Source organism: Ovis canadensis, chromosome 17, assembly GCF_042477335.2.
Source record: "Ovis canadensis isolate MfBH-ARS-UI-01 breed Bighorn chromosome 17, ARS-UI_OviCan_v2, whole genome shotgun sequence".
Taxonomy (NCBI): domain Eukaryota; kingdom Metazoa; phylum Chordata; class Mammalia; order Artiodactyla; family Bovidae; genus Ovis; species Ovis canadensis.
In genome coordinates this window covers 40,065,382-40,085,914 of record NC_091261.1, presented here as the reverse complement: position 1 = coordinate 40,085,914, position 20,533 = coordinate 40,065,382, and the positions used below count along the sequence as shown (strand labels likewise).

The window sequence follows — 20,533 nt, the reverse complement described above, 5'->3', positions numbered from 1 at the left end:
TCATATATTATCAGGGAATTGGAAAAGTGAGACAGCAATGAGATTGTACAACACACCTGTTAGAATGGCCAAATCCAGAACACTGACAACACTAATAAATGTTGGTGAAAATATGGATTAACAGAAACTCTCATTCACTGGCAATATTTTGGGATCTAAAATGGTACAGCCATTTGGAAAATAGTTTGGAAGTTTCTTACAAAACTAAACATACTCTTACATACCATCTAGCAGTCACCCTCCGTGGTACTTACCCAAAGGAGCTGAAAACTTACGTCCACATGAAAATCTGTGCATGGATATTTAAAGCAACTTTATTTATAATTGCCCAATTTTGGAAGCAGCCAGGATGTCTTTCAAGTGGATAAACTGTAATATATCCAGACAATGAAATAGTATTTGATAGTAAAAAAGAAATGAGCTATGAAACCATGAAAAGACATGGAAGAACCTTAAATGCATATTACTAAGTGAAAGGATTCAATCTGAAAAGGCTACACACTGTAAAATTCCAACTATTTGACATTCTGGAAAAGGAAAACTATGGATAGAAAGACCAGTTTTTTCCAGGGGTTGCGGGGAAGGAGAGATGAGTAGTTGGAACTTAGGGGATTTTTAGGCTGTGAAAATACTATGTATGACACTGTAATGATAGCTACTTCTTGTTATAAAGTATAGAATGCACAGCACCAAGAGTAAAGGCTAATGTAACTGTGAACTTTGGGTGATTATAATGTTGTCAGTGTGGATTGGTCATTTGTAACAAATGTTACTACTCTGGTGGTAGATGTGCTGGATGTTGATAGTGGAGGAGGCCATGGTCTGGGGAGCAGGAAGTATAGATGGTATAAGGGAAATTTCTATGCCTTCCATTCAATTTGCCATAATGCTAATGTTTCTTTAAAAGATAAAGTATTCACTAAAAAAAAAAAAGCTGAAGGAGTTTGTTAGATTTGCTAGATTTTCAGAGTTTGCTAGATTTCCCCAGTAAGAAATGCTAAAGGTAGTCCTCAGTTTGAAATGAATGGACACTTGACAGTAACGTGAAGACATATGAAGAAAGAAGCAATTTTGGTAAGAGTTTTACTGTAATTTAACTTATAACTCCACTTTTTACTTTCTATGTTATTTAAAAGACAAATAACTTTAAAAAATTACTGCTTTGTTATATAGTATATAAAGATTTAATCAGTAACAGAAAGTAGGGAACAGATATGTTGAGTAGAGTTTTTATTAATTATAATCCTCAAGACTACTACAAAGAGAAAATATATAGATCATATATAAGAGGAAATGATGAGAGTCAAAATATTTTATTCAGAAGGAAAAGAAACAACACAAAAGTTGACAGTAAGAGGAAGTGAGGGACAGCAAATCTATAAGGCATATAGAAAACTAATAACAAAATGGCAGGTCCTTCCTTACCAGCAGTTACTTTAAATGAATGACTTTAAATTAATAGACTTCATTTTCCAATCAGAAGACAGAGATTGGTAGAATGGTAAAAAACATGATCCAACTATATACATCTACTAGTTAGTGTTAGTTAGTGTTAGTCGCTCAGTTGTGCCCAGCTCTTTGCGACCCCCATGGACTGCAGTCCACCAGGCTCCTCTGTCCATGAGATTTTCCAGGCAAGGATACTGGAGTGGGTTGCCATTTAAATTCAAAGACACAAATAGATTGAAAGTGAAAGGATGGTAAAAGATGCACATTTGAGAGAGCTGGGGTAGCTGTTTTAATATCAGACAAACTATACTTTAAATCTAAGAAAAATACAAGAGATAAGGACATTATATATTAATAGAAGGTTCAATATAGAAGACATAGCATTTATGTAACTAATAACAGCCCCTCAGGAGATATATGAAACAAAAATGGGCAGAATTAAGAGGAAAAATAAACATTCTGTAAGCATAATTGGAGATTTCAATACCCTGCTTGCAATAATGCATAGATCAGCCAACCCAACATAAAATGATTAACAAAATAGAGTACATGAACAATATTATAAGGCAATTAGACCTAACACATTTAAGAATTTTTCACGTAACAATAGTGTGTGAATAGTGTGAAAAGTCACTCAGCCGTGTCTGACTCTTTGTGACCCCATACTTCTCCAGGCCAGAATACTAGAGTGGGTAACCTTTCCCTTCTCCGGGGGATCTTCCCAACCCAGGGATCGAACCCAGGCCTCCTGCATTGCAGGCGAATTCCTTACCAGCTGAGCCACAAGGGAAGCCCAGGAATACTGGAGTGGGTAGCCTATCCTTTCTCCAGCAGATCTTCCTGATCCAGGAATGGAACCAGGGTCTCCTGCACTGCAGGTGGATCCTTTACCAACTGATCTATCAGGGAAGGCCGTATTAACCTAACAGTGGAAGAATACAAATTCTTAAGATCATGTGGGGCATTCACAATAGACTATATGTTTGACCATAACAGAATTTCTAATAAATTTTAAAAGAGGGATCACACAAAGTATCTTCTCTGACAACAATGGGATGTTAGAAATCCCTAACAGAAGGAAAATGAAAATTCACACATATGTAGAAATTAAATAGCACATTCTGAAGTACCCCATGGGTCAAAGAAGAAATTACAGTGGAAATTAGAAAATACATTTGACCCTCCATATCCATGAATTTCTCATCCATGAAGGAAAAAAAAGAAGATGCAAGAAACTCAAATCAGGAATGAAAATGGAGGCATTATTACTGACATTACAGAGATAAAAGGGATTCCAAGAGAATACTATGAGCAAGTTGTTATATATCAACAAATTACATAACCTAGAATAAATTCCTTGAAACACATAAATTACCTAAACTAATTTAATAAAAAATTCAACCCACCTATAAGAAATAAAGAGATTGAATCAGTAATCAGAAACCTCTAACAAAATTCTGAATCAAATGGTTACACTAGTGAATTCTGCCAAATATTTGAAGAAGAGTTAGCACTAACTCTCCTCAGACTCTTTCAAAAAACTGAAGAGAAGGGAATAGTTATTCTATTGAGGCCTGCATTACCCTAATACCAAAGCCAGATAAAGGCATCACAAGAAAATATAATACATCCCAGTATCCCTTATGAATATAAATGCATATGTCCTCAGAAAATATTAGCAAATTAAATCTAACAGTGTATTAAGAGGATTATTCACCTTGACAAATGGGATTTATCCCAGTAGTATAAGTGATTCAATATAATATAAGGAAACCAATACAATGCATCATATTAATAGAAAAAGGGAAAAAACTATGTAATCATTTCAACTGACATAGAAAAGTTATTTGATACAATCCAATGTCCTTTCATGATTAAAAACTCTTAGAATGCAAAAATTAGAGGGAAAATTCTCCAACATGATAAAAGGTATTTATGAGAAACCATGGTGGGCCTTATACTCTGGTGAAAGACTAAAAGCTGTCATCCTAAAATCAGGAACAAGACAGGGATACATGCTTTTGTCACTGGTATTCACTGTTGTGCTGGAATTCCTGTGTACAAAATGCATATAAATCAGTTGTCTTTCTATATGCAGCACTGAACAATTTGAAAAAAAAATTCAGAAAGCAATTCTATTTACATTAGCATCTTAAAAAAATAAATACTTAGGAATAATCTAACCAAGGAAACAAAAGACACATGATGAAAACTAAAAAAATTTAGTAGACCTAAATAAATGGAAAGACAGCCCATTTTCATGGATAGGAAGACTTAACATTGTTAAGACATTATTGCAGTTCTAAATGATCTATATATATTTGACACAGTCCCTACAAAAATGGAAAAAGCTTATCCTCAATTTTTTATACAATTGCAGGGAACCCTGGAAAGCCAAAATGACCTTAAAAAAATAAAATTGAAGGACCAACACTTGCCAACTTTGAAAGTTACTACAAAACAGTAATTAAAACAGTTTGGTCTTGGCTTAAGGACAGACATGTAGACTAATGGAATTGAAAAAAGAATCTAGAAATAAACACTGTCATATATGGTCAGTTTATTTTCTACAATGGTGCTGTTCAATGAAGGAGAGGATCATCTTTTTAATAAATGGTGCTGGGAAACTGGATAATCCAGTGTGTGAAAGGATGAGATCCATACTTTACACCAGATACAAAAAAATTAATTGGAATGGATTGAAGACATAAACCTAAGAGCTAAAACTATAAAACTCTTAGAAGAAAACATAGGGGAACATCTTTATGATGCTAGATTTGACAGTGGTTTCTTGAGCATGACACAAAAGCACAGGCAATAAAAGAGAAAAATAGATAAGTTTTACTTCATCATAATTATGCACTTTTGTATAAAAAAGAATACTATCAAAGTGGAAAGACAACCTACTGAATGTGCTGTGCTTAGTCACTCAGTCGTGTCCGACTCTTTGTAACCTTATGGACTGTAGCCCACCAGGCTCCTCTGTCCATGGGGATTCTCCAGGCAAGAATACTGGAGTGGGTTGCCATGCCCTCCTCCAGGGGATCTTCCCCACCCAGGGATCAAACCCAGGTCTCCCGCATTACAGATGGATTCTTTACCATCTGAGCCACCAGGGAAACCCACCTACTGAATGAGAGAAAACATTTGCAAATTATATATCTGATAAGGGGGTTAATAGTCTAAAAAAATCTTCAACAACTTCAACAGTAACCAAAAAAACCCCAATTCAAAAATAGGGAAAGGATTTGAATAGATATTTCTCCAGAGGAGATGTACAAATGGCCAATAAACCTGTGAAAAGGAGTGTAATATCATTAATCATTTGAGAAATGTAAATCAAAAACCAAAATGAGATATCCCTTCACACCCATTATGATGGTGTTATGGACTGAATTGTCTTTCCAAAATTATATGGTGAAACCCTAACCCTGCCGTGTGATTGTATTTGAGATATGACCTCTAAGGAAATTAAGCTTAAATGAAGTTGTCAGAATGGGGCTCTAATAACATAGGGCTAGTGACCTTAATAAGAAGAGGAAGAAACACCAGAGATCTCTCTCTTTCTGCATGTAGACAGAGAGAGGAAAGGCCTTGTGAGGACACCTTGAGAAGGTGGCTTTCTGTAAGCCAGAAATAGAGACTTCTCGAGAAACCAAAACTTCTGGCCCTACGATCTTGGACTTCAGGCCTCTAGGACTGTGAGAACAGAAATTTCTATTGTTTAAGCCACCCAAGTCTGCAGTATCTTGTTATGGCAGTTGAGCTGACTAATACAGATGTGTATGATTTTAAAAATTGAAAGTAAATGTTTGTGTGGATGTGGAGAAATTAGAACCTTGTGCTTTGCTCTTGGAAATATAAAAGGCTGCAGCCATTGTGGAAAAAAGTTTGGCATTTTCTCAAAATGGTAAAACATAAAATTACCGTATAACCTAGCTATTTTAATCCCAAATCTATATCCAAAAGAAATGAAAAGTGTCAGTTGAACAGATATTTTTATGCCCATGTTTATAGAAGCAGTATTCATAATAGCCAGAGGGTAAAAACAATACATAGTCCATCAACATATGACTAGGTAACACAATAGGTATAGACATACAATGGGATGTGGTTCAACCATAAAGAATAATGAAATTTTGATTTAAGCCTCGACATGGACCTTGAGAACAAACATGCTTAGTGATATAAGGCAGACTCAGAAGGATGAATTTAGTATGCTTCCACTTATATGAAGTACCTAGAATAGTCAAATTTCAAAGACGAAGTAGAATAGAATTTATTGGGGGCTACAGGGAGAGGGAAAGTATTATTATTTAATGAATAGAGTTTTTGTTGGGGATGATAAAGAAGTTTTTGGTAGAGATAGTAGTGATATAATGTGAATATTTAATGCTGATGAGCCACTACACTAAAGAATGATTAAAATTACAAATATCATATATATTTTACATCACACACAAAGTCTTAAAAAAAAAAACCCGCCACTGATTTCATTAGGTAAGTGTTTAGGTATGAATGGAAACTACTAGGCTTATGGTAACAAACAAAAAGTTTCCAAAATCCTTATTTTTGCATGAAATTTGGATTTTTCCTCAACATTTTGTTGAGGAAACAAACAGATTCATGTGTTCATTTTCAAAGAAATGACTGAGCCAAAACGAAGTCTGAATAACTATAAGTTGTTGGTTAATCTTCTAATTAAAAATGGTATTCCATGAAAAAAATCAGCTAGTCCAGGTCACAACTTTTTTTCAGGAGTGCTTTGACTTAGTACAACTGTCATAGTACTGCTGTAACAAATATGTCATAGACTGAGGAGCTTAAATAGCAAGTGTTTATTTCTCGCAGATCTGAGATTAAGATGCCCACAGATCCTGTGTCTGGTGAGGGCCTGCTTCCTAGTTTGCTCATGACCGTCTTGTTGTATCCTCACATAGCAGAGAGCCGAGAGAGTGGGAAGTACTCTTATATCTCCTCTCGTAATGGCACTAATCCCACTTATTATGAAGGCTCTGCCATCATGACATATTTACTCCTAAAACCATCACATTGGGGGTTAGGAAGTCAACAAACAGTCCATAACAACAGCCATCATACTTTGATATGCTTCAAAAGTGCTTTTCTCCTCCTGATTGTGATAATAAACACATAGAATGAAATTTACCATCTCAACCATTTTGAAGAGTACAGTTCAGCAGTGTTAAGTATATTCACATTGTTGTGAAACATCTCCAGAACATTCTCATTTTGCAAAACTAAAGCTTCTGTTCCATTTTGTCACACGCAGTAAGACGTACTCAAGTGTTGAGATTTTGTAAAGTTAATTTTGTTTGCTTCATCAAGGATCTCTTAAGATAAAACTGGCAAAAGAAAAAAATTCAAGTATTACATAGCAGTGAATAATACAATCAGTAGTAAGTAAACTTTGGTGCCAATGCTTCAGTTTGCATCAGCAGTTTTATACACCATTGCTTTAGTACCATCAGTACAAATGTGAACACAATGAAGAGGGCAAAGAATGTCTAAAATTTTGTAAATAGTTTTGACCTTGCAGGCTTTCTGAAAGGTTCTTAGGAACCCCTCTAAGTATCTGCAGATCACATATTGAGAACCAGTGATTTAAATCAGTTTTAGGGAGATCACTTTGGTGACAGCATAGAGAAAGGAGGTTGGAAAACCCAGACACCAGTTAGTTCAAGTGAAAGAAAGAAAGCCTCAATTTGAATAATAGAGTGAAGATGAAAAGGAAAAGATGGATAAAGGTGAAATTTCAGAGGTGAAATTGATCTACAGAGATGTAGGTATGTCTTTGGAGAAGGCAATGGCACCCCACTCCAGTACTCTTGCCTGGAAAATCCAATGGACAGAGGAGCCTGGTAGGCTGCAGTCCATGGGGTCGTGACGAGTCGGACACGACTGAGCACCTTCACTTTCACTTTTCACTTTCATGCATTGGAGAAGGAAATGGCAACCCCCACCAGTGTTCTTGGCTGGAGAATCCCAGGGACGGGGGAGCCAGGTGGGCTGCCATCTGTGGGGTAGCACAGAGTGAGACACAACTGAGGCGACTTAGCAGCAGCAGCAGCAGGTATGTCTTTAGGATAATGAAAATATTGTCTGCCGGATTTTACTCCTCATTTCTACTTATTCAATTTGTATTATTAACCTAATTACTCATAAAAATTGAAAATTTCTCCAGTACCATAAGAAAAAAAAATGTAAACTAAATTAACAGATCTGGAAAAGAGGAGTAAGCTAGCTGGTGAGTTATCTGCTTCTATTTACTGTTTCAGTTTGAGGATTTATGACCATGTCCTTTATCAACTTCTGAATTAAACCGTGTGTTGAACATGAATAGCTGTATATCATTAGTTTAGGAGAGTTTTAGGGGCTAATGCCTTCACTGTTCAAACTCTCAGTAACAAACAGTGCAAATTGGTTCTCGATATTTCAGTTTGAAGGTTTTTTTCCCCCTCCTCAAACAGCAGTTCAAATGCTTCGCCTTCAGAAGGTACACAACTAATAGGAAGTTATGGATGTACTCCTCATTCATTCCCAAAGTTCCAGCACCCTTCCCATGAACTTTTGAAGGAAAACGGCTTTACCCAACAAGTGTACCACAAGTATCGTAGAAGATGCCTGAGTGGTAAGATGCTTTCCTTTATATAGTGAGCTTTAAGATTAAAACATAATTGTAGCAAATTCAAGTTGTAACATTTAATATCAGGTTAAATATTCTTTTATTTTGTTTTGTTTTAATTGCCTTAAATGTTTTTATATATTCTTTATTCATGTATTTTATAGTTTAGGTACATTAGGGAATAAAGTTTACTGTATTCTCATTACCATTGACAAATGCTTAAACTTGAGCAATGAGTCAGAAAAATGATTATTCTTTGTTTAGAAGAAACCCAAATATGTTTTTGGAGATTAATGTATTTCAGCTTTCTTTATTTTATACTATGTAAAATGTCTGCCATTTTGACTTTTTCCAGAGAGAAAACGTTTGGGAATTGGCCAGTCCCAAGAAATGAATACCCTCTTTCGTTTCTGGTCCTTTTTCCTCAGAGATCACTTCAATAAAAAAATGTATGAGGAATTTAGACAACTTGCTTGGGAAGATGCAAAAGAAAATTACAGGTCAAATATTTTCTCATATTTTTACACTTGGAGGGAATTTTTATTTTTTAAAGTTGATTTATTTTTGGAAGCACTGGGTCTTGATTGCTATGCATGGGCTTTCTCTAGTTGCACCAAGTGCATGGGCTTCTCACTGCAGTAGCTTCTCTCTTTTCGGTGCACAGGCTCTGGTTCAAGTGGGCTCAGTAGTTGTGGCTCACGGACTTAGTTGCCCTGTGGCATGTGGGATCTTCCTGACCCAGGGATAGAACCCATGTCCCTTGCTTTGGCCAGGAGATGCTTAACCGCTGGACCATCAGGGAAGTCCCTGAAGTAGTCTGATTTTGGACTGTGAAAATACCATGTGATAGCTAAGGAAAAGACTGTATTAGTTTTCTGCTGCTGCATAGCAGAATACCCCAGAAATTAAAAGCTTAAAATAACAAACATTTATTAGGTAATAGTTTCTAAGGGTCAAGGCTCCAGGAACAACTTAACCGAGTATCTCTGGCTCAGTTCCCCTGTAGGATTGCAGTCAAGGTATTGAATAGGGCTGCCGTCTCTGAAGAGGATAGAGGATCTTCTTCAAGCTCATTCACTTGGATATTGGCAAGAGGCTTAAGTACCTCACCACCTAGGCCTCCCCATAGGCATTTCACCATATGACTTCACTCAGAGTGAATGATCTAAGAAAGAGGAGAACTTCCAAGATGGACGCGTCAATGTCTTACATAACCTACACCTGAAAGTGACATCACTTCTGCCATATTACTGTGTTCACACAAACCAACCCTGGTATAATATAGGAGGGAGCTACACAGGTTTGTGTATATCAGGAGATGGGACTGTTTGGAACTGGCTTAGTGGCTGGTACAAAAGCCAAATGAAATTTGAGAGACATTTTTCTCTCCCTTGCCCTCACCATTACAGATTTCCCTTGGATGTGCATATATACATCCCCAAATTGATACATGCTTAGAGCCAAACCAATTGTTAAGATTCCTTGAGACAAGAAGTAAGGCCTCTCATGATACCTCCTGACTCACCTGTTCAATCTCATTTTTTCCTACTACAGTTGACCCTTCAACAATACCGATTTGTACCTGAATGGGTCCACTTATCTGCATGTTTTTTTCAATAGTATATACTATAGTACTCCATAATCTATGCGTGATTGGATCTGTGGATTTCTCTTGTAAAGCTCAAATAAGAATCCATTGTTAATCAATTTGTGATCTTCAAGAGAAATACAAGATGCTGCAAAAACTTTTTCTGAAAAAACAATTTTTTTATACTTGCTCTGACTTGTGTAAAAATAAAGCCTGTTTAGTTTTCATCTAGAATCTTGATCAGGAATGATAGATAAATGGCATGTATACCTCATTACTGACATCTCTAATCAATCCCAGCATTATTTAATATTGTTCTCGAATTCAGATTTATAGTCTTTCTTCTCACACCTTTAATGGCTACTGCCAGTTTATCTGAGTTGGCACAAAAGGCAAAATTTGCCATTTCTTTAAAAAAGTTTTTTTTTAATTTTATATTGGGGTATAGTTGATTTATAGTGGTGTGTTTCAGGTGTACAGCAGAGTGATTCATTTATATATATCCATTTTTTTTTCAGATTCTTTGCCCAGATAGGTTGAGTAGTTTCCTGTATTATCTGTTTTATATATAGTAGTGTGTATATGTTAATCCCAACCTCCTAATTGATCCCTACCCCCACCTTTCCCCCTTGATAACCATAAGTTTGTTTTCAAGATCTGTGAGTCTGTTTCTGTTTTATAAATAAGTTCATTTGTATCATCTTTTTAGATGCCATATATAATATTAAATGATATTTGTCTTCCTCTGTCTGACTTCACTTAGTATGATAATCTCTAGGTCCATCCATGTTGCTGCAAGTGGCATTATTTTATTATTTATTTATGGCTGAGTAGGTTCCACTGTATGTATGTACACATCTTCTTTATCCATTCATCTCTTGATGGACATTTAGATTGGTTTCATATCTTGGCTATGGTAAACAGTGCTACTGTGAACATTGGAGTGCATGCATCTTTTCAAATTATAGTTTTCTCCAGATATGTGCTCTGGAGTGAGATTGCTCGGTCATATGGTAGTTCTATTTTTCACTTTTCTCTGTACTGTTCTTCATAGTGCCTGATCTAGATATTCTCATTCAAACTGTGGTATGCTACCCATTAATGGGTTGAAATCAATTTAGTGGTTTTAACTTACTTAAAAAAAATAGTAAATGCAGGGGACGTGAGTTCATCCCTGGTCAGGGAACTAAGATCCTATGTGTTGTGGGGCAACTAAGTCCACATGCTGCAACTACTACAGATTCCACATGATGCAATGAAGAACCCATGTGGCTCAACTAAGACCTGACTCAGCCAAATAAATTGTAGGTCAGTTGTTCAGTCGTGTCAGACTCTTTGCAACCCCATGGACTGCAGCACACCAGACTTCCCTGTCCTTCACTATCTCCTAGAGTTTGCTCAAACTCATGTCCATTGAGTCGGTGATGCCATTCAACCATCTCATTCTCTGTCACCCCCTTCTCCTCCTTCTATCAATCTTTCCCAGCATCAGGATCTTTTTTAATGAGTTGACTGTTTGCATCAGGTGGCCGAAGTATTGGAGCTTCAACTTCAGCATCAGTGCTTGCCATGAATATTCAATGTTGATTTCCTTTAAGATTGATGGGTTTGATCTCCTTTCCGTCTAAGGGACTCTTGAGTCTTCTCCAGCACCACAATTCCAAAGCATTAATTCTTCAGTACTCAGCCTTCTTTATGGTCCAGCTCCCACATCCATACATGACTACTGGAAAAACCATAGTTTTGGCTATACAGACCGTCAGCAGCAACCTGATGTCTCTGCTTTTCAATATGCTGTGTAGGTTTGTCATAGCTTTCCTTCCAAGGAGCAAGGACCTTTTCATTTCATGTCTGTAGTCACTGTCCACAGTGATTGGAGCCCAGGAAAATAAATTCTATCACTGTTTCTACCTTTTTCCCATCTATATGACATGAAGTGATGGGACCAGATGCTATGATCTTAGTTTTATGAATGTTGAGTTTTGAGAGGGTAACAGGCAGGAAGGCCAGGGGTCTCCAAATGGAGGAAATAGACTGCAAGTGTCAGACATATTTTCTCTCTCTCTTAAGCGGCAGGAGGAAACAAACTACAAGTGTCCAGATTTTTTCACCTTTTCTATGCAAATTTAAATAGGGTGGCCATGTGCAACACAAACCTCCGCGCAAGCACAGAGGCTTGGGCTATTGGCCCGCACACCACTATGCATGTGTATCAACTACAAGGATGGGTGCTGGAGTTGAGGCTTTCTATTAACACCACAGCCAAAGAGGAGGGTAATACTGTGCCTCTTTGTCAAGCCAAGCCCTCCCCCAGCTTTATTAATCTTCAAGCAAGTTCCTCACCAGCCACTTTGCTGAAAATCCTGCCAACAAAGTTGCCTGCAGGTATTGACCACAAGCCCAAGGAATGCCTAGGACTCCTAGAATAGGCTTATTTTCCTGTGGAATGTGGAGAAGATGAAAGGAGAGTTAGGCCTGAATATAGAGATGAGAAGAAAGTGAGAAAGCAGTGATTGAGAAGAGAATTTCGCATTGGCTTCAACTCTTTGAATGGTTTTTCAGAGACTTCTTTTCTTAAAAAAAGTTTTTATTAATATTTATTGAGGTGTAACCAATTAACAGTTGTGAAAGTCCTACAGTCAATCCTGCTGGCCTTCGAAGTCAGATTCACTGGGGATTCCTAGTCCTTTGTCATTGTTGGGTTCCAGTGTCCTGTTGATGGTTATTAACCAGCTAGTTGCGATTTTGGTGGTCTCACAGGAGATGAGTGCATGACTTGGTCACATAGGAGAAGTTGAGTGCCTTCTTAAATCTGTTTCTAGAGAGACTTCTTTATTCTGTATAAATAAGGAGACTGAGCAGTGATGTATGTCATGAACGATCAGAATATTATTAATTATCCTCCAATTAAAAATAAATTTAAAAAAAGGAAGACTGAGCAGGAATAAGTCAAGCTTGAGGAATTGGGGTTGGGCACTGAAAAAATTTTGATTAAGCTATTATCTGAGGAAAAATGAGAAATAATCAAAATAATTTTAGAAAGAGAGAGTCTCTGATGTTTGTGGATAAGTTTGAATCTATCTGCTTGGAAAGAGGAAGGATACGTTATGTCTGGACGTATGTTTGTTTCATCATCTTCATCAAAATGCAATTTTTGAATAAGATCTGAATGGGTTTCCCTCTAGCCTTAGCTAGTGATCTCTCCATTCACACTAAAAATTTAAGAGTTATGCTCCCATTAGAATGGCATCAAGAAAACAAAAAATAACAGTTGCTGTTGAGGATGTGGTGAAAAAGGAACCTTTATATACTGTTGGTGAAAATGTAAATTGGTCCAGTCACTATGGAAAGCAATAAAGAGATTCCTCAAAAAATTAAAAATAGATCTGCCATGTGACCCAGCAGTTCCACTACTGGGTATATACCCAAAGGAAATGAAAACAGGAATTTGAAAAGAGAAGTGCACTCCCATGTTTATCGCAGTGTTCCCAATAGAAAAGATGGCAAATAGATGGGGAAGCAATGGAAACAGTGACAGACTTTATTTTTTGGGGGGCTCCAAAATCACTGCAGATGGTGACTGCAGTCATGAAATTAAAAGATGTTTGCTCCTTGGAAGAAAAGTTATAACCAACCTAGACAGCATATTACAAAGCAGAGACATTACTTTGCCTGTGAAGGTTCATCTAGTCAAAGCTATGGTTTTTGCAGTAGTCACATATGGATGTGAGAATTGAACTGTAAAGAAAGCTGAGTGCCAAAGAATTGATGCTTTTGAACTGTGGTGTTGGAAAAGACTCTTGAGAGTCCCTTGGACTGTAAGGGACCAGTCAATCTTCAAGGAAATCAGTCCTGAATATTCATTGGAAGGACTGATGCTGAAGCCGAAACTCCAAAACTTTGGCCACCTAATGTGAAGAACTGACTCATTTGAAAAGACCCTGATGCTGGAAAAGATTGAAGATGGGAGGAGAAAGGGACAACAGAGGATGAGATGGTTGGATGACATGAGTTTGGATAAACTCTGGGAGTTGGTGATGGACAAGGAAGCCTGGTGTGCTGCAGTCCATGGGGTCTCAAAGAATTGGACACGACTGAGTGACTGAACTGAACTGAACTGAACTGGAGACAACCTAAATGCCCTTCAGAGAATGAATGGATAAAAAAGATGCAGTATGTATATGCAGTGAAATATTATTCAGTCATAAGAATATTATTCAGCCAGTTTCAAACAACACAAGAGAAGACTGTACACATGGACATCACCTGATGGTCAACACTGAAATCAGATTGATTATATTATTTGCAGGCAAAGGTGGAGAAGCTCTATACAGTCAGCAAAAACAAGACCGGGAGCTGACTGTGGCTCAGATCATGAACTCCTTATTGCAAAATTCAGACTTAAATTGAAGAAAGTAGGGAAAACCACTAGACCATTCAGGTGTGACCTAAATCAAATCCCTTATGATTATACAGTGCAAGTGACAAATAGATTCAAGGGGTTAGATCCAGTAGACAGAGTGCCTGAAGAACTAAAGACAGAGGTTCATGACATTTTATAGGAGGTAGTGATCAAGGCCATTCCTGAGAAAAGGAAAGACAAAATGGTTGTCTGACAAAGCCTTACAAATAGCTGAGAAAAGAGAAGGTAAAGGCAAAGGAGAAAAGGAAAGATATACTTATCTGAACACAAAGTTCCAAAAACAGGTTCCAAATAAGAAAGCCTTCCTCAGTGATCAGTGCAAAGAAATAGAGGAAAACAATGGAATGGGAAAGACTAGAGATCTCTTCAAGAAAATTAAAGATACCAAGGGAACATTTCATGGAAAGATGGGCTCAATAAAGGACAGAAATGGTATGGACCTAACAGAAGCAGAAGATATTAAGAAGAGGTGGCAAAAATACACAGAAGAACTGTACAAAAAAGATCTTCATGACCCAGATGACCACGATGGTGTGATCACTCCAGACATCCTGGAATGTGAAGTCAAGTGGGCCTTAGGAAGCATCACTACGAACAAAGCTAGTGAAGGTGATGGAATTCCAGTTGAGCTATTTCAAATCCTAAAAGGTGATGCTGTGAAAGTGCTACGGTCAATATGCCAGCAAATTTGGAAAACTCAGCAGTGGCCACAGGACTGGAAAATGTCCATTTTTATTCCAATCCCAAAGAAAGGCAATGCCAAAAAATGTTCAGACTACCACACAATTACACTCATCTCACACACTAGCAAAGTAATGCTAAAAATTCTCCAAGCCAGGCTTCAACAGTACATGACCCAAGAACTTCCAGATGGTCAAGCTGGATTTAGAAAAGGCAGAGGAACCAGAGATCAAATTGCCAACATCTGCTAGATCATCAAAAAAGCAAGATAGTTTCAGAAAAAACATCTACTTCTACTTTATTGACTACGCCAAAGCTTTTGACTGTGTGGATCACAACAAACTGAGGAAAATCCTTTAAGTGATGGGAATGCCAGACCACCTCTCCTGCCTCCTGTATGTAGGTCAAGAAGCAACAGTTAGAACTGGACATGGAAGAATGGACTGGTTCCAAATGGGGAAAGGAGTATGTCAAGGCTGTATATTGTCACCCTGCTTATTTAACTTATATGCAGAGTACATAATGAGAAACACTGGGCTGGATGAAGCACAAGCTGGAATCAAGATTGCTGGGAGAAATATCAATAACCTTAGATACATAGATGAAACCATCCTTATGGCTGAAAGCAAAGAACTAAAGAGCCTCTTGATGAAAGTGAAAGAGGAGAGTGAAAAAGTTGGCTTAAAACTCAACATTCAGAAAACTGATATCATGATATCCTATCCTATCACTTCATAGCAAATAGACGGGGAAACAATGGAAACAGTGAGAACTTTATTTTGGGGGGCTTCAAAATCACTGCAGATAGTGACTACAGCCATGAAGTTGAAAGATGCTTGCTTCTTGGAAGAAAAGTTATGACCAACCTAGACAGCATGTTAAAAAGCAGAAACATTACTTTGCCTACAAAGGTCCATCTAGTCAAAGCTATGGTTTTTGCAGTAGTCATGTATGGATGTGAGAACTGGACTATAAAGAAAGCTGAGCACCAAAGAATTGATGCTTTTGAACTGTGGTGTTGGAGAAGACTCTTGAGAGTCCCTTGGACTGCAAGGAGATCCAACCAGTCCATCCGAAAGGAAATCAGTCCTGAATATTCATTGGAAGGACTGATGCTAAAGCTGAAACTCCAATACTTTGGCCACCTGATGCAAACCGACTCATTTGAAAAGACCCTGGGAAAGATTGAAGGTGGGAGGAGGAGGAGATGACAAAGGATGAGATAGTTGAACTGCATCACTGATGCGATGGACATGAGTTTGAGTAGGCTCGATGGACATGAATTTGAGTAGGCTCCGGGAGTTGGTGATGGACAGGGAAGCCTGGCATGCTCCAGTCCATGGGGTTGCAAAGAATCAAACACGACTGAGTGACTGAATTGAACTGACCTGAACCAAATTTAAAAATAGGTTTCTTTTAAAATTCTGTGTTGCTGTGAGGACACCTGGCTCCACCAGAACTTAACGTTTCTCAAACCTTGGGCTAGCTGATGAGATACGTTTTTCTTTTGGAAATGTTTGTCTTAAGCTATGTTAATGAACTATGTATTGACCCTAGACTCTGTCTTCAAGTTGTTTCTACCTAAGACTGGTAAACCTACTTGACAAACCAGTATGTTTTACTCATGCAAATGTTCTCAAGCTATGTTAATGAGACTGTATTTGCTTGGAAACCTGCCCTTCTTCAAGATTCATGTCCATCATTTTATGGCTGGGGCAACTCACCTTGTGCCATTGTTATCTCAAAATGTATGTTGTGGGTGAGGGGCCTGGTGCCAGTCTCTGAGTTTGGAGACATTTCCTTTCTCTAATTAGCTAACTGCTAGTAGCTATATAACATCTGGCTAAAGATCAGCAGGAGGGGCACTCTTTATGCCCCCTTCTGATGTCTATGTCAGAAGCTTTCTCTATCTCTCTTATACTTTAATAAAACTTTATCACACAAAAGTTCTGAGCGATCAAGCCTCATCGCTAGCCCCAGATGGAATTCCTCTCCTTAGGACACGAAGAACACTGGAGTCGTTTATGGCTTAACAACAACCTTTCAGTTTTAAACCAACCTTTTCACTCTCCTCTTTCACCCTCATCAGGAGGCTCTTTAGTTTTTCTTTGCTTTCTGCCATTAGAGTGGTATCATCTGCATATCTGAGGTTGCTGATATTTCTTCTGGCAATCTTGATTCCAGCTTGTGATTGATCCAGCCCAGCATTTCTCATGATGTATGCTACAGAAACGGAGTGACTATATACAGCCTTCATGTGCTTCTTTCCTAGTTTTGAATGAGACCTTTGTTCCATGTCTGGTTCTAACTGTTGCTTCTTGACCTGCATGCAAATTTCTCAGGAGGCAGGTCAGGTTGTCTGGTATTCCCATCTCTTAAGAATTTTCCACAGTTTATTGTGATCCACAGAGTCAAAGGCTTCAGTATAGTCAATGAAGCAAAGTAGATGTTTTTCTGGAATTCCCTTGCTTTTTCTATGATCCAGCAGATGTTGGCAATTTGATCTCTGGTTCCTCTGCCTTTTCTAAATCTAGCTTGAATATCTGGAAGTTCTCTGCTTATGTAGTGTTGAAGACTATCTTGAAGGATTTTGAGTATTACCTTACTAGCACGTGAAATGAGCACAATTGTGTGACATTTTGAACATTTTTTGGCATTGCTTTTCTTTGGGATTGGAATGAAAACTGACCTTTTCCAGGTCTATGGCCACTGCTGAATTTTCCAAATTTGCTGGCATATTGAATGCAGCACTTTAACAGCATCGTCTTTTAGGATTTTTAATAGCTCAGCTGGAATTCCATCACCTCCACTGCCTTTGTAGTAATGCTTACTAAGGTCCACTTGACTTCCACACTCCAGGATGTGTGGCTCTAGGTGAGTGACCACACCATCATGATTATTTGCAATCTGTGTATTCTTGTAACCTCTTCATAATCTTTTCTGCTTCTGTTAGGTCCTTGTCATTTCTCTCCTTTTTTGTGCCCATCTTTGCATGAACTGTTCCCTTGGTCTTTCCCATTCTATTGTTTTCCTCCATTTCTTTGCACTGTTCATGTAAGGCTTCTTATCTCTAGTTGCTGTTCTCTGGAACTCTGCATCCAGTTGGGTATATCTTTCCCTTTTTCCTTTGCATTTTGCTTCTCTTCTTTTCTCAGCTATTTGTAATGTCTCCTCAGACAACCATTTTGCCTTCTTGCATTTCTTTTTCTTTGGGATGTTTTTGGTCACTGCCTCCTATACAGTGTTATGAACTTACATCCATAGTTCTTCAGGCATTCTGTCTACCATATCTAATCCCTTGAATCTATTTGTTACCTTCACTGTATGACCGTAAGGGATTTGATTTAGGTCATATCTGAATGGTCTAGTGGTTTTCCTTACTTTCCTCAATTTAAGTAAGCCTCAGTTTTCAATGAGGAGCTCCTGAGCTGAGCTACAGTCAGCTTCAGGTCTTGTTTTTGCTGACTCTATAGAGCTTTTCCATCTTCAGCTGTCAAGAATATAATCAATCTGATTTCAGTATTGACCATCTGGTGATATCCATGTGTAGTCTTCTCTTGTGTTGTTGAAAGGGGGTCTTTGCTATGACCAGTGCGTTCTTTTGGCAAAACTCTTAGCCTTTGACCTGCTTCATTTTGTACTCCATGGCCAAACTTGCTTGTTACTCCAGGTATCTCTTGACTCCTACTTTTGTATTCCAGTCCCCTATGATGAAAAGGACATCTTTTATTAGTTCTAGAAAGTCTTGTAAGTCTTCATAGAACTGTTTGACTTCAGCCTCTTCAGCATTAATGGCTGGGGCATAGATGTGAATTACTGTGATATTGAATGGTTTGCCTTGGAAATGAATAGAGATCATTCTGTCATTTTTGAGATGCACCCAAGTACTGCCAAGTAAATAATTTTTATTTTACATAGAAGATATGAGACTTCACTGATGATAATGAAGTTAATATGTTTTACAATTCATAGATAAATGCAAATTTTTAAATTATTTGCGAAACTTATGTATGTTTTTATGTATACAAATAGGTGTTGTATTGACTGTCACAAGGTAAAGTATTTTTCTTACTGTTAGAACTAAGTTTTTAAGGCTTTTGTTATAATTAGTCTCATCATATTTTGGTACTTACGCAAACAATTTCTATTTGTTCCTCAGGACTTTCTAGTAACTTTTCTACCCAAGTATAGATTGGCAGCTCTCCTTCTTTGTTCCTGTGCTATCCTGTGTATAGATTTTTAAAACAGTGTTATAATTTTGATCTATTTCTGCAGTGTTCATGATGAGACTGCATTAGCTATTCCTTGCACCTGAAGGCTTTCAAATCAAACCCATTAACTTACTGTGACCTTGGCAAGTTATAATCCCAGTAAGCTTTAGGTTCTTTATCTATAAAGTGGGGGAAACTATGGTAGATACCCTCATAGGGTTATTGTGAAGATTTAAAAAAGAAAACATTTAAAGGGCTTAATATATTGCCTGATATGCTCAATAAATGATTATTCTTATTAGAAAGAAGATCAGTACTAAATATATTCATTAACTAACATTAGCATAAGATGATTTCGAGAAGGAAGGAGAGAAACAACATTTCATAGATATCTGCAATGTGCCAGGTCTGGTTTTTTAGTGCTTTACAAATATTATCTGACATTGAAAAGTAGGATATTATTACCCTCATTTTTAGGGATATGATTATAAACTAGAATTCAAATATAGTTATTTCTGGTTCTCAACTTTTATGTTTTCCACTCATCTAAGCTGTCTCACAGTGATGTGTCAGTGAATAAATGACAGCTGAGAGGCTGGTCATATTCCCCTACTCTTTCCTCCAGCAGTTATACTACATATTTGAGTTGCAGTAGTAATATCATGCTTTTGATCTTTGGAATTAGTTTTCTAAAAAAATTAGACTGGGAATCCAGATATTGTAGTAGTCAGTTGTCCTTTACCAATAATCTAATATTCCTCTAAAATATCATTCACTCAGTATAACCTAAAATTTCTCAATTCTGCTTTCCATAAAGAAAGAAGCCTTAAAAAAAAGAAAGAAAGAAAGAAAGAAGCCTTGGCTTCATCGCAAGAGATTATTATTTCATTTGTTTGGAGTGGAGCCTGCATTTTTTTAAAAAGCTCCCTAGATGGTCCATATATGTAGTCAAGGTGAGGACCACTGGTATCAATATAATATGATTCCATTAAAAAGAGTTTTAAGATAGGTTTTTCATTCATACCTGTTGTTTCATGAGTCTTCAGTCAGACAAACTCAAGGAAAAGCATCATTTATGGCTACCAAAGGAAAGGACTCAGGTTAGTGTGGTTGGTAAGCCCACATTTCTCTTGTCACCTTGCCAAGAAATTTGTTTATTCTTCCAGGCAGACTGTCACTCCATTTAAAATAAGCTGGTTACAAAAGACATGCATACACACGTCCTCTTGTGAATAATAGCTAGGCAGTGTTATGTTACCAGGAATAAAGAAATGTTGCCTCTCCTACACTGAGGTGTCCAGAATGATTTAGAGATTCTAAGTGAGGAAGTTTTTAAAATTGTAACATGTTTTAGTTGAATGAGCTAGATGGCACCTTTACTGTTGTCCATCGACTTATCCATGTCCACTCTCATGGACTGTGCTCATCCCCGTTAGTTGCAGGTTGAGCCCATGTAGTTTCTTGATCCATTGTCCAAAACTTGTCTCAGGTTCTCTAGGTGGTTGTAAGAAGAAAGAAATTTACTTTCTGATTTATGC

The 20,533-nt window shown here is 37.6% G+C and overlaps 1 protein-coding gene across 2 annotated transcripts in view; it reads left to right on the top strand.

The window, feature by feature from the left end:
* The window catches only part of LARP1B (La ribonucleoprotein 1B), a 126,982-nt gene that overhangs the window by 100,817 nt on the left and 5,632 nt on the right, over positions 1-20,533 (top strand). For both annotated transcript variants that reach the window (XR_011249887.1, XM_069557436.1), the window contains 2 exons: positions 7,938-8,098; positions 8,448-8,592. Coding sequence is in view for 1 of the 2 variants with exons in the window: in XM_069557436.1 (XP_069413537.1) it covers positions 7,938-8,098; positions 8,448-8,592 (306 nt within the window). In the remaining variant the exon portion in view is untranslated. The remainder of the gene's footprint in view (positions 1-7,937; positions 8,099-8,447; positions 8,593-20,533) is intronic.